This window comes from Lampetra fluviatilis, chromosome 32 (assembly GCF_964198595.1).
Source record: "Lampetra fluviatilis chromosome 32, kcLamFluv1.1, whole genome shotgun sequence".
NCBI lineage: Eukaryota > Metazoa > Chordata > Hyperoartia > Petromyzontiformes > Petromyzontidae > Lampetra > Lampetra fluviatilis.
In genome coordinates, this window is record NC_136306.1 from 5,297,414 (window position 1) to 5,311,931 (window position 14,518).

Consider the following 14,518-nt stretch of genomic DNA (forward strand, 5'->3'; position numbering starts at 1 on the left):
CGTGTGCACGGTGGGATTTCTCTGGGTTCGCCGGTTTTCTCCCGCGCGAGGCCAAACGCTCACTGTACGTGGCATTCATGACAAAACGTCCCAATGTAGCAGGACCCTCATCAAAAAGAGGCTTGAGAATCAATGAAAATCTTTCCTGGGAAAGGGCATTAACATTATTGATATCAATAAGTTGCATTTAACTGGTTAATATATTGAATGCAAGAAAATAACAAGTGCGTCTCAAAAATAAAAGTGCAGCCAGAATTTTACCAAATAAAAATGTAATCATTATACGCACGGTCCGGTTTAACTTAAAGCCTCTGGCGTTGAGAGCAGTGACATAAACTGAAATATTAACGATGACGTTAAATATTTACGGGCGAACGTCACACCGATACTGAAAAGAAATCATTTGCAAGATTTGTTCCTGCCTCGGATGTTTGGCTAATTACTACTTGAATCAATAAACCAGGTCAATACAATTCTTCAGGTGATAGTGCATTCCTGCAAATGTTTTCATTTTATTTTGCAAGAACCATGCAAAATAACACGCGATAAAAATCGTCAGTATGGTCACCAACGACTTCACAAAAAAATCCATCTATATATATAAAATCGCAAATCTGTTTGTCTGTGTGTCTGTGTGTCGCCGGACCATACGCAGTTTCATTGGACGGCGGTTGCCCCTGGCAACGGGTAGCGACGCATTCGCTGCGGGGTGGACGCCATTTTTAATTCCCGTTAAAAATATGCGCACGCATTAACACGCGACTCTGAGGTAAATTCATCAAAGTTTCACGTCCTCTTCACTCCCCTCCCACCCCAATGTGTGCAATTACTATTATAGGGTCGGTAGATAATAAAATTATAGCGATTACACAGTATTATTGTAGCGCGGGGGGGGGGGGCGAACGGCACCCGTACCCAGCCTCAGCCGAGTGGGCTATTTAGGCGAGGCCGGAGGCTCTGCACGGTACTAGGCCTCGACACCCCACCCGTGTCAAGCGACGACTTTGGGGTATAAACTCGATATACCCAGCGTTGCCCGGGGGGAAAATACATTTAAAATCTTATGAAAACTTTCAAACATTACATACCAATGAAAAAACAACTGTCTAATTACTTTTAAACCCGACGCGCCAAGAATCGATTCTCTGAATCGCGCAAAGGAATCGAAGGTTGTAGATTCCTTTAGATTCGGACGATTCCCGTTTACAATAAGTTGCTTAAAGTCGATATAAACTGCTACGAACGGGAAATATCCGGCGTTGACCGGGGCAAAAATGTAATTAAAAACTCCTGAAAAAATAAAAAAATAAAATAACAATGAAAATGAAACTCTATCATTCAAAATGTAAACCCCCAATATGCCAGGAATCGATTCTTTGAATCGCACAAAGGACTAATCGAAGGTTGTAAATTACTATATGATCGCGCTTCCTGTTTAATATAAGTTGGTTATAGAGTTGATATAAACTGCTACGAATGGGAAATATCCGGCGTTGACTGGGGCAAAAATATAATGGTGAGGGCGGTTGTGAGTGGCGATTGTGAGTGGTGATTAGTGAGTGGTGAGGGGAGGTTGAGTGGTGAGGGTGAGTGGTGACGGTGAGTGGTGAGGGTGAGTGTTGAGGGTGAGTGGTGAGTGGTAATTGCTGAGGGTGTGATTGGTGAGGATGAGTGGTGAGGGAGAGTGGTGAGGGAGAGTGGTGAGGGTGAGTGGTGAGGGTGAGTGTTGAGGGTGAGTGGCATAGGTGGGACAAAGTCATTGTTATGCAAGTCCAAGTCGAGTCGCAAGTCATCAAATTCATGACTCGAGTCTGACTCGAGTCCAAGTCACATGACTCGAGTCCACATCTCATAGGTGGGACAAAGTCATTGTTATGCAAGTCCAAGTCGAGTCGCAAGTCATCAAATTCATGACTCGAGTCTGACTCGAGTCCAAGTCACATGACTCTCGAGTCCACACCTCTGGTGAGTGGTGATTGGTGAGGGTGTGATTGGTGAGGATGAGTGGTGAGGGAGAGTGGTGAGGGAGAGTGGTGAGGGTGAATGGTGAGGGTGAGTGGTGAGGGTGTGTATATATGTAAGGTTATTAAGAAATATATTTTTCACCCGGGCAACGCCGGGTACTACTGCTAGTTAACAATATAAATTTGTTTTCGTTTTTCACTTAATTTGGCTAAAGTAGAAGCATCAGTTTGACTGCCATGCAAGAATGAATCATCTCTTGGTGAGGTCTAACGGTCACCTAAATGGGTCTCAGAACTAGTTCCGCCACGTCTACTTCCCGCGGGCCGTTCCCCAACGCGGCGCGGGATGTTTGCGGTCGTCCGGCGGCACAACGCCGAGAGCAAAGTCGGAATAACAAAAAAAAGAGTGAGAAAAGTAAACCCCGAAAGCCGTCGGCTCCGCACGTGCAAGCGGTTCCGCTGAGCGGTGGGACACAACAAAAAAAACCCTCTGGAGCGTGAACAAAAGCCGGACGAATCTTACGGTCGTCGGCTGATTTATTTTTGTATCAGGCGGTGACGCACCGCCCCATCGCGGATCGATGGTGGGCTACGAATCATTGCCGCTGGCGCACCCCACCTCCATTCCCCCTGTTTGGGGTGGATGCGCCCCCCCACACACACACACGACCCCTCGTGAGAGATTTGTGGAATCGGAGCAAAACGCGTGACCACTGCCGCGATTTGTGGCTTCTACTACTCGTGCCGCTGCCGCTGATGTTATCGCTGCGGCTGATGACAATGATCATCAACATTCAACGCGGAGCAGGCGTCCGCCACCAATATTAGGATTTGTAAGTGATTTTTGGGCGAGATCGCGTACATTGATGATGACTACGTTGCTTTAGCTGTGGCTGACGATGATATTGCTGCTAATGATGACGATGGTGACGATGATGACGATGATAATTACGTTGCTGCTGCCGATGACGACCATGAAAGACAATGACAAACATCGCAATTCATTAATAACTGCGGCAGTGTACCAAACTCACCCCACGTTGAATCAAAAGCGCGGCTCCGCAGCGAGTAACGAAAATGTATTCACCAATTAAAATGTTTTCACAACCGTCCCCTCTCGTTTTGGTGGCAACAGTTGAGAGGGGAGGGGGGGGCGGGGTTGGAGGGGAGTAGCGATGGGGCCCCCCAATTCACTCACCCCGTTGGCGCCCGGGAACGGCACGCATCCGAAGGCGTCAAAACGCAGGCAAGGCGCGAGGAAGGGGAGGTTGAGGCGCGGTGCGGCGAGGTGAGGTGGAGGGTTTTAATTGGAGCGCGTGACATTCAAAGTCGGCGAGACGTCAATTAACGCCGGCGGCAAAGGTGGCAAAGGGGCCGTCCATAAATGACGTCACGCGATTTTGGACGATTTTTGACCCCGCCCACCCCCCTCGTCACACGGCGTCACAAAAAGTCAGACCACCCCCCTCAAATATGACATCACGAAGCTCTGCCCCCCCCCCAAAACCATATTTCCATTTGGAAAATAAAATATGCTTCAAATCGCTTTAAACTATTGTCATTGCAGTGCGTATTTAATGTGGCGCTGCACTCTGATGTTGTATGAGTGTTGTTATAACAATTAGTGTTGTTATAACAATTCTATATTTATTTAAAGTTGCGCATTTTGATGTGACGTCACATTTCTCAAACACCCCCCCTCGTCACACGTCGTCACAAATGTCTGACCCCCCCCCCCCTCCTAGGTGCGTGACGTCATTTATGGACGGCCCCCAATGTTGCCTCGACGGCGGCGCATCAGCCAGCGGGTGCTGAACGAGGGCCCTCTTCCCCACGTCGCACGTGGTGGTCACGTGGTGGTCACGTGACCGCACCTCGCCACGGCCGATCGGCGTGGATTGGCGGAGGCGGGGGGAGCACAGAAGTGGGGGCGTAGTGCAGTCCAACAACGGAATTGTGTTGCGCTGGACCTCGCGTTGATTCTCCTCGCTTTTTAGTTTTGGTGGCAGAGTTGGGGATATTTTATTTTTAAAAGAAAATTGTGCACAGTTCCCTGCATGAGCCTGCAAGCGGCATTGTGCAATATAATTGTCTCCGAAGCGTTGCGCTGCGGAAGCGTTGTAGTGTAGAAGTGTTTGTTCATACCGTGTCTGTCTTTCCATCAGTATTGGATAGGCTGGTCCATGTGAACTCGGTACAGACATCACATTGCCGGTCCTATGAGTGGGTAGGTGAGCATGTTAATCCAGTATAGCTATGACATCCTGGTTAATGTGAGGTCAGTAGAACCATGACACACTGGTCCGTGCGAGGCCATTGCAGCGGTGCCATACCGGGCGAGTGTGGAGGGGGTGCGCACACCAAGACGAGCCCCGCGTGGAGACGCACGTGCACCGGGTCTCGCTCCTCCACGGGGAACGGGTCCAGGTCTGAGGAGCAAAGAGATCGTTCCAACGTTACGCGCGTGTCTCTGTGTGAGTCTATGGGTCTCTGTGTGAGTCTATGGGTCTCTGTGTGAGTCTATGGGTCTCTATGTGAGTCTATGGGTCTCTGTGTGGGTATATGGGTCTCTGTGTGAGTCTATGGGTCTCTGTGTGAGTCTATTGGTCTCTGTGTGAGTATATGGGTCTCTGTGTGAGTCTATGGGTCTCTGTGTGCGTCTATGGGTCTCTGTGTGGGTATATGGGTCTCTGTGTGAGTCTATGGGTCTCTGTGTGGGTCTATGGGTCTATGTGTGAGTGTCTCTGTGTGGGTCTATGGGTCTCTGTGTGAGTCTATGGGTCTCGGTGTGAGTCTATGGGTCTCGGTGTGAGTCTATGGGTCTCTGTGTGAGTCTAGAAACGAGTTTACCACGTCGGCTTTCGCAACCAATATTATTTGTAATATTCAAATTGTAAAGACTGTGGATTTGCTCTCCAACACAACCGGTGGGCTGAAGCAGTAACCAGTTGGTGCGTTGGTTACGTGACAAACCTTACGGCTGTGTCGGGTAGTGGAGGGTTACGACACATTTATACTTACGCAACCTAACCCAAAAACCTTTGTTATGACTAAAGAAATGAGTTAGCGAGTGCCTATGTAGGCCAGCGTCCCCAAGTGTAGTTGTAAGGCAAGAACCACACTCACACACGCAACAACGACAAGATCCCACTGGACCGCTCCATGTAGCCTTAACAGACTGATGGAGCAAGTGCTGTTAGCGAGTATCACCCATGAAGACTGACATTGCATACGAGGGGGTGGGTGGCCAGCACCACGCCCGACCGCCTTTGTCTCTCCAATGATGTTTACACACCGCCACCAGGTAACTAATTTAAGGCTGAGTCGACATCGGGGAGGCCCAGCACCGGCTCAGATCTCCATCACCGATGTTGGACGTGAGCAGGAATTGAAGTCGTGCGGGGTCGGGCTCGTAGCGCAGCGCGCTAACCGCTGCACCACCGCTCCTCGCGCGCACACACACGGACGTGCGCGCGGGTGCATCGGCACACGTTTCAAGGCCAGAGCCGCTGTCATACACGTGGACGGTGAAGGCCATGGTCACGGCAATGCAGCAATACAATGACAATGAATGGGGCTTGAAATAATTATTCAATCAAAGAAGTTAACGTGGCTCACTTTTTGCTAAATATGTAGCGAGCAGATTTAGACTTAAAACTTTCGTGACTGCAGGAATTAATCTTCTTGGTTCTTTCGGTAAAGTCACGTAGATAGAAAATAAAAAATAAAACAAAAAACCCACGACGTTTCGATTGCAACACAAGCAACACAAGCGGTCTTCATCAGACGCATCAGGCGGATGAAGACCGCTTGTGTTGCGATCGAAACGTCGTGGGCTTTTTGCTTTTATTTTTTATTTTTTATTTTCTATTTACGCGACTTTACCGAAAGAACCAAGAATATGCAGCGAGCAACTTTCGGGTGCTGACTTCGTTGCCACAGTTGTTCCTTGCGGAGTTTTTTGGTGTTCGCGCTCCGCATAGGATTGATGACGAGCGGTACGCAATCCCAACCCCCTTTGTCTCTCCTTGCCTGGCGCCAACACGATCTGTCGCGTGCGCGCTCTGGTAGTCCGGTGTTCATTCACCACGGTTCAGAGGTCGCAACCGGGTACCCGATACCCGTACCCTACCCGATACCCGGCTACCCGTACCCGGCCGGGTACGGGTACGGGTACCCGTTTGCGACTCTGGTGGTGCGGCCGGGTACGGGTACGGGTAAGCCGTGAGTCACCGGTGAGTAACCGTTTGTCACTCATTTCCCAACGTCTTGTCTCTTCTCACAATTCAAGTTCCTGGAATCAACCCACCCGCGCCTGCAACATGGCTTCATCCCAGAGGTCGCAATCGGGTACCCGATACCCGTACCCTACCCGTACCCGTACCCTACCCGTACCCTACCCGATACTCGACCGGGTACGGGTAGCCAGGCATCAGGTAGGGTACGGGTACTTGTTTGCGACCCTGGTGTGGTTTCTCAGGGCGCGATGGGGAGGCCATCTGGAAACGGGGGAGGCATTGATTTTACACGACGCAAATTGAGGGGTTTCGTTAGACTGCGTTTCACTGCACCGCGGTGGAATTAGTATTCTGTGCCGGGCATTGGTTTAATTAACGTGGATGGTTTGCTGGTATTATTATCGTTGTTATATTTCGGGCCACAGAATTGTTCCCATCCTCGAGCAGCACCGTGGTGGGATGACTGGAGTTGTTTGAACTGCGCAGGCTGTCTTTGTATGTACCTTGAACTTCTTCTCCACCGTACGTAGCTAACCGTGCTAATCGATGGTGCGGGGGAAGGACAACAACACTAAACACAAAACGCAGTTCCGAGGAAATGAGTTTTCAATTCGGATTTAAAAGTGCACAGCTCCAGTGGCTTCCTAATATCAGAAGGAAGAGAGCGTTCCAGACGGACGCAGAAGCGCATCTGAAAGCGTGCGATGCAGTGACCGTCTTTGTTCTTTGCGGCTGCTGTGCTATGTGGCTGGATCTCCGTCGTGTTTTGGGGTTGTGTCTCAGTGTCGTTGTTGGGCGCGAGGTCCGACTTTTCACTCCACGTGCTGCTGGGAGCTTCTTCGACAACACGTGGTACACTCTCCTGAACCAGTCTGTTACATCGATGGTTTCACATTAGCAAAGTGCTTAAGGCAACACATTAATTTTTTGAAACACAAAGTCAAAGAGAGTCCCCGCTAAAATGACCATTGGGGCATTTATGCTCATCTCCAGAAGTTGCAATTCCACATTCCCCTGACGGGGGCGAGTTTATCCATAGACAATGTTGGCATCTTCTTGGTTCTTTCGGTAAAGTCACGTAGAATGGAAATAATAAAAAATTAAAATTAAACATAATAAAATAATTCTCACGACGTTTCGGCCACAACGCAAGCAGCCGTCCTCAGATGGAGAACAGGTCTGTCGAGAAGACAGAGACTTGCGTTGTGGCCGAAACGTCGTGAGAATTATTTTATTATGTTTTATTTTTATTATTTTATTATTTCCATTCTACGTGACTTTACAGAAAGAACCAAGAAGATGAATCCCTGCAGTCACGAAAGCTTTAAATCGAAATGTTGACATCTCTGGAACAAAGTGGTAGACATTCTGAGCGAGCCCAGAGGGATTGTGCCGAGTCTACCCCCCTCCCCCGCCCCCCAAACAAGATTTGAAAGTCGCTACTTTCCGATTGTGAGCCGCTCGCTCTTATCGCTCGACAAACCACGCGGCCGGATGTGTTTTTTTTCTTCTCTTCTCTCTCTAACCATTAATAAACAGCGGTTAGAGAAAAAATATATATAAATACCGAACATGCGTTTAAAAGGATCTAAATATTAAAAATGCAACGGCGTAAATCGATGGGGTGCATTTTTCATTTAAGAGGCAGAGTGAACGAGGCGGTCGAGACATCTGTCCCGACGTCTGCACGGGGCTCCACCACAGTCCTTGGCAACCTTCGTCTCTCGCTCGTCGTACTTATATATTTATTTATATGTCTTTTTAAATAATCAGCTATCAAGGCCCACTTTACATTGATTGCAACTTTCCAAAGACCCATTTTCAACAATTTCGCTGGCACTCGAGGCATCGCCGGCAATCGCTCTCCGCAGGCGGCCACCTGACAATTTGCAATCAGGCGACAAAAGTGTGGGGGGCCCTAACGAGCATCACGGAGTTGACCTAAACTACCCCCCCCCCCCACAATTTGTGGAGATTGGTGGCCACCTAATAGCCAGTCAATTGCCTGAGCCCGAGGCGAGGGAAGGGGTGCTCGCAGGTGGCTGAACTTTGTGGTGGGAAAGTGGCTTCCCAGGGCGCCGCGACTCGTCGTGTAGGTGCGCCAAGACTCTTCGTCTGGGTGCGCCAAGCAACAAAAAACCCAACAACCACGCTTCAAGGGAGCGCGGCGTCACGCGAAGGCTGCGTGTTGTGAACGATGAGAGAGCTGAGATGGATGGACCAGTGGGGGGGTCCTTATTCGTCAGGGGGGGGAGTGGGCAGGGGGAGTCGAGTGGGAGTGGGAGGGAGTCGGGCGAACGAGCGCTCCGGGCGGTGTGCCGTCAAGTGAGACGAGCGGGCGGGTGAGCGAGTGAGCCTGCGAGTGTGGGGTGGCTGAACAAACGGGTGAGCAAGCGGTAGGAGAGTGAATGGGCGAGTGGGGCAGGCGGGCGAGTGAGCGAGGGGGCGGGCGCGTGAGCGAGCGAGTGAGTGAGCGAGCGAGCAGGCTAGCGAGTGAGCGAGCGGGTGAGTGAGCGGGCTAGCGAGTGAGTGAGTGAGCGAGCGGGTGAGTGAGCAGGCTAGCGAGTGAGCAGGCTAGCGAGTGAGTGAGCGAGCGGGTGAGTGAGCGGGCCAGCGAGTGAGTGAGTGAGCGGGTGAGTGAGCGGGCTAGCGAGCGAGTGAGTGAGCGGGCTAGCGAGTGAGTGAGTGAGCGGGTGAGTGAGCGGGCTAGCGAGTGAGTGAGTGAGCGGGTGAGTGAGCGGGCTAGCGAGTGAGTGAGCTAGCGGGCGCGTGAGCGGGCTAGCGAGTGAGTGAGCGAGTGAGCTAGCGAGGGTGACTCACACTGCGGGAGCACGAGGGCGGTGCGGCTACGCACGGCGCCGTGGCGGTTCGCGGCCAGGCAGCTGTAGGCCGTGGCGGTGCGCCCCTTCCTGCGCGTGGCCACCACCAAGGTGCCGGCGGCCTGCACAGAGTGGCGGCCGTCGGTCAGCTCCACCTCGGAGCCGTTGGAGAACCACCTGGAGGTGGAGACAGCGAGGGCAGAGGCAGGGAGAGTGTGAAGGTCCGGCTCTCAGATGGGAATAAAACCAGCCCCCATAATGTGACCTAGTTTAAATTATGGTGTGCAGGATGGCACAGACCGTGTTAGACAAACAACAACGTAATGATGCTGCAATCTGCGTGTGTGTCTATCGTGCATTCGGCTTTCACCCGCCCATCGCTTAATTGTGCCATTGTCGCGTTGTGTCCCGCTCCCTCCCAACCATCGCAGACTGTAAGTGTCCATCACCTTCACCACGAAAGACACCCGCAGCGGAGCAGTCATTGCGTGTGAGCAGTCATTACGTAATGGTCTCTGACCCAGTCGCCAATGGAAACCCATCACATTTTCAACCGATGAAAGCCTGTTTAAAAAAAGAACCTACCACGTTAAATTTGTCTATGCAATTTCATTTGTTTAAAGTCTACCTCTGAGATATTATACCCTTTGGTTTTTTTCGGTAAAGTCACGTAGGTAAAGAATAAAATGAAATAAAATAAATGAAAACAACTAAATTAAATCACAAGTGACTTTGGCTGTGACGGTTCCACCTGAAGACGGACGCTTGTGTTGCCTCCGAAACGTCGTCATTTTTTTTTTTTTTTATTTTTTTTTACCCACGTGACTTTACCGAAAAAACCAAAGAGTATGAATCCTTGCAGTCACGAAAGCTTCAAATCTAGAACTCTGAGATATTAACAACATCGTTGGACCGTCATGCGACAAACGTGACCCTCTCTGGTTGGATCAGAGGTCACTTTAAGAGATCTCAGAAGTAGTTTTATGATATCAATTTCCTCTAACACGTGGCGGTGGTGGAGGGGCCACACTGGTCGTCGGGGGGGATTCTGCATTCATTATCTTTTTAATGACACGGCACCGAGAGCGAGCGCAAATTGGGAAATAATTGGAGGAAAGGATGAAATATAAACATGTACTTTGCAATAAGCTCAGCCTGCAGTCACAGAATGGCATTCAAGGCCCACATTTGAACTCCGGCCAATTCTCTATTTGTCTCGCCATTCCCGCACGATGCTGACTCTTTCAATCGATTAGCGAGGGGCTCATGCGAACGCCGCATTTGATTCACGCTTGAGACGCGCCGAAATGAGAGAGTGAGCGAGAGAGTGAGCGAGAAGTGGGGGTTTGCATAAAGCAAAGTTATTAGTAAAAAAAAAATTACGAAATGATGAACGAAGCAAAGTGCCGACTACACCGAGCATCTTCTTGTTTCCACTGATCGTAAAAAAAATTAAAGAAAAATAAATTAAAGAAAAAAATAAAGAACTCCGGCCAAGATATGCATAACTGTGCCCGCACTTAGGAAATAACGGACACAAATCCCGTTTAAGAGCACTCTGCTTAATCCCATTTCTGCTTAAATATAAACAGGCGACGGTGGATTTAAATTAATCCGCCGAAAAATTTTGGCGAAGGGTTTGAAACCGCACAAGAGTTTGTGAATTTCCATGAAAACCCGTGGCAGCAGGTGATGGTGGTTCAGGGCTTCTTCATCGCCAGAGGCAGTCTCGAGAGAGAGAGAGAGGGACGCGCTACACATGTATGTGTGTGTGTGTGCGTGTGTATGTCTGCCGTGAAGGGAGTGGTGGCGCAGTGGTTAGCGCAGTGTGTTCAACATGCGCTGTGACCCGAGTCGCATTCTAGCGTCGGTGACGAATATCTGCGCCAGTCCCTGGGTCTCCCCTAGGTCGACTCAGTTTAAAATCAGTACCTCGTGCGATGTGTAGTACTCGCTGCTCGGGAGACAAATGCGGCCGGGCATGGTGCTGGCCACCCACCCGCTCGTGTGCCCTGCAGGCCTTCATAGGTGCTCGCTAACAGCTATTGCCCCAACAGTCTGTTCTTACTATAGGGGAGATCTTTGTCTTTGTGTCTGTCTACCATGTGGGGAGCGGTGGTGCAGTGGTTAGCGTAGCGCGCTACGAATCCGGTAACCTGAGTTCCATTCCCGCTCACAGCCAAAATCGGTGACTAATATCTGGACCGGTTCTTGGTCTCCCCTAGGTTGACTCAACCTTAAATGACTACCGAATGCGATGTACAAATATCTGTATTAGGGAGACAAAGGCAGCCGGGCGCGGTTCGGGCACCACCACCTCCCCGTGGATCGTGATGGCCTTATGAGGTGCTCGCTACGGCACTTGCCCCAACAGTCAGTTAAAGGCTATTATTGAGATCTTCGTCTTTAGCTTTGTCTGCCAAACCTGATCGACCCAGATTTGCAGCAGGGATATATTTTAGCTCAGCGTGAGTCTCTGTGAGTCTAAGAGGCACCTGCAGCTCAGTGCGAGTCTCTGTGGGTCTAAGAGGCACCTGCGGCTCAATGTGAGTCTCTGTGGGTCTAAGAGGCACCTGAGGCTCAGTGTGAGTCTCTGTGGGTCTAAGAGGCACCTGCAGCTCAATGTGAGTCTCTGTGGGTCTAAGAGGCACCTGCAGCTCAATGTGAGTCTCTGTGGGTCTAAGAGGTACCTGAGGCTCAGTGTGAGTCTCTGTGGGTCTAAGAGGCACCTGCAGCTCAATGTGAGTCTCTGTGGGTCTAAGAGGCACCTGCAGCTCAATGTGAGTCTCTGTGGGTCTAAGAGGCACCTGAGGCTCAGTGTGAGTCTCTGTGGGTCTAAGAGGCACCTGCGGCTCAATGTGAGTCTCTGTGGGTCTAAGAGGCACCTGAGGCTCAGTGTGAGTCTCTGTGGGTCTAAGAGGCACCTGCAGCTCAATGTGAGTCTCTGTGGGTCTAAGAGGCACCTGAGGCTCAGTGTGAGTCTCTGTGGGTCTAAGAGGCACCTGCAGCTCAATGTGAGTCTCTGTGGGTCTAAGAGGCACCTGAGGCTCAGTGCGAGTCTCTGTGAGTCTAAGAGGCACCTGCAGCTCAATGTGAGGCTCTGTGAGTCTAAGAGGCACCTGCGGCTCAGTGTGAGTCCCTGTGGGTCTAAGAGGCACCTGCGGCTCAGTGTGAGTCCCTGTGGGTCAAAGAGGCACCTGCGGCTCAGTGTGAGTCCCTGTGGGTCTAAGAGGCACCTGCGGCTCAGTGTGAGTCCCTGTGGGTCTAAGAGGCACCTGCGGTTCAATGTGAGTCTCTGTGGGTCTAAGAGGCACCTGCGGCTCAGTGTGAGTCTCTGTGGGTCTAAGAGGCACCTGCGGCTCAGTGTGAGTCCCTGTGGGTCTAAGAGGCACCTGCGGTTCAATGTGAGTCTCTGTGGGTCTAAGAGGCACCTGCGGCTCAGTGTGAGTCCCTGTGGGTCTAAGAGGCACCTGCGGCTCAGTGTGAGTCTCTGTGAGTCTAAGAGGCACCTGCAGTTCAATGTGAGTCTCTGTGAGTCTATGAGGCACCTGCGGCTCAGTGTGAGTCTCTGTGAGTCTAAGAGGGACCTGCGGCTCAGTGTGAGTCTCTGTGAGTCTAAGAGGCACCTGCAGTTCAATGTGAGTCTCTGTGGGTCTAAGAGGCACCTGCGGCTCAGTGTGAGTCTCTGTGAGTCTAAGAGGCACCTGCGGCTCAGTGTGAGTCTCTGTTAGTCTTAGAGGCACCTGCAACTCAATGTGAGTCTCTGTGGGTCTAAGAGGCACCTGCGGCTCAGTGCGAGTCTCTGTGAGTCTAAGAGGCACCTGCGGCTCAGTGTGAGTCTCTGTGAGTCTAAGAGGCACCTGCAGCTCAATGTGAGTCTCTGTGGGTCTAAGAGGCACCTGAGGCTCAGTGTGAGTCTCTGTGGGTCTAAGAGGCACCTGCAGCTCAATGTGAGTCTCTGTGGGTCTAAGAGGCACCTGAGGCTCAGTGCGAGTCTCTGTGGGTCTAAGAGGCACCTGCGGCTCACTGTGAGTATCTGTGGGTCTAAGAGGCACCTGCAGCTCACTGTGAGTCTCTGTGAGTCTAAGAGGCACCTGCGGCTCACTGTGAGTCTCTGTGAGTCTAAGAGGCACCTGCGGTTCAGTGTGGGACTCCGTGGGTGTGGCAGGCAGCACCTGTATGTGGGCGGCGGGGTCCCGCTCGCGTTGCACCGGAGGGCGACGTGCCGGTTGCCACCCCCCTCCAGCTGGTGCAGGACGTCCCCCGGCTCCTCCACAAACACGGGGCCCTGTCCTGCTGTGGTCGCCACGGAGCCTGCGTAGCGCGCAAACGCAAGAGGCGCCGTCGGTCAAGACGACGATTCTCGACGATCCAACCCGCGCGTCGTTCCATCTCCTTTTGTTTTTCTCGGTGCAATCGCTAACATTGCGTCTCGCCGCTTTAATGCGTACTGTACTTTTTTGTTCCTTTTTGTCTACGTCCACCTTTCCCGATCCGTATGTGTGAATCGTGGGCAATGTTCAGCGATGGTCAATGTCTTTGGCACGCTACGTGAATGCTCCAGAGCAGTGGTTCTTCTTAACCAGGGGTGGACCTTGTCTCCTTTGGGGTGTGAGATGCCCTTTCTGGAGAGTGTGATACATTGCCAGATTTCTTTTTTTATAATGTAAATCGTCGGAACTCAAATTAAGCACGACAACGCAAGTACATTTTCTTTGGGTCTTTCGGTAAAGTCACGTAGATAGGTTCAAAGAAAATAACAAAAAACTACGACGTTTCGATCGCAACACAAGTGGCCGTCATCAGGAAAAGGGGGTTAGCTTCTAAAAGCAAACTGTTTATAAAGGTTTAAAATGGGCATAGCCCAAATGTAAATTTATGCGATTTAACCCCCAAAAAAACCTGTATTGTGGATGATATTGGTCGCGAAAGCCTCCTCCTACGTGTTACACATTGGGCAAGGAGTCGGAAAACCTGCGGCTCTTTTAAGCACTGCTTCGTCACGAATGGCAGAGCTAGGATTTTCAGGTAGGGGGGGCAACCCCTCCAGCAATGAACAATGCTAGGAGTTGTTAGTAAGTGAGGACTTGTCCCTTGATTTTTATTCGACGACGCGTGTGCGGCGATGGCACAGCCATCGATCGAGGGTCGAATTCGAACCGCGTTGTGTGATCGGCATCGCGCTCGCTGAAGGTGAATGCCTTCAGGGAAGTCGTGTACTGCATACGCAACTGCGCACAATTATGTGAGTCACTTATAACAGCTTTCCTGTTACTTATTGCCAATTATGGACTCAGACTATTGTCCTATCATCTCATAGGGTGTCTGGCACATAATAATATACTACACAGTGGCAGTGGGGGTCGCAAAATGCTGATGTATTACTAATAAACCTCAATGATCCGATCGAAATGAGGGATTTCGATCGGATCATTGGGGGGGAACGTGCCACCCCCCCCCCCCCCCACTGGCTCCGCCAGTGTTCGTCACGTTGTTG

The 14,518-nt window shown here is 51.0% G+C and overlaps 1 protein-coding gene across 1 annotated transcript in view; it reads right to left on the reverse strand.

Moving 5' to 3' along the window:
• LOC144943804 (contactin-2-like) overlaps window positions 1-14,518 on the reverse strand; it is a 72,673-nt gene that overhangs the window by 36,721 nt on the left and 21,434 nt on the right. The window contains exons 4-6 of the mRNA XM_078871649.1: window positions 13,197-13,335; window positions 9,023-9,198; window positions 4,298-4,393 (exon numbers count right to left, since the gene is read on the reverse strand). Coding sequence (XP_078727775.1) covers window positions 4,298-4,393; window positions 9,023-9,198; window positions 13,197-13,335 — 411 coding nt within the window. The remainder of the gene's footprint in view (window positions 1-4,297; window positions 4,394-9,022; window positions 9,199-13,196; window positions 13,336-14,518) is intronic.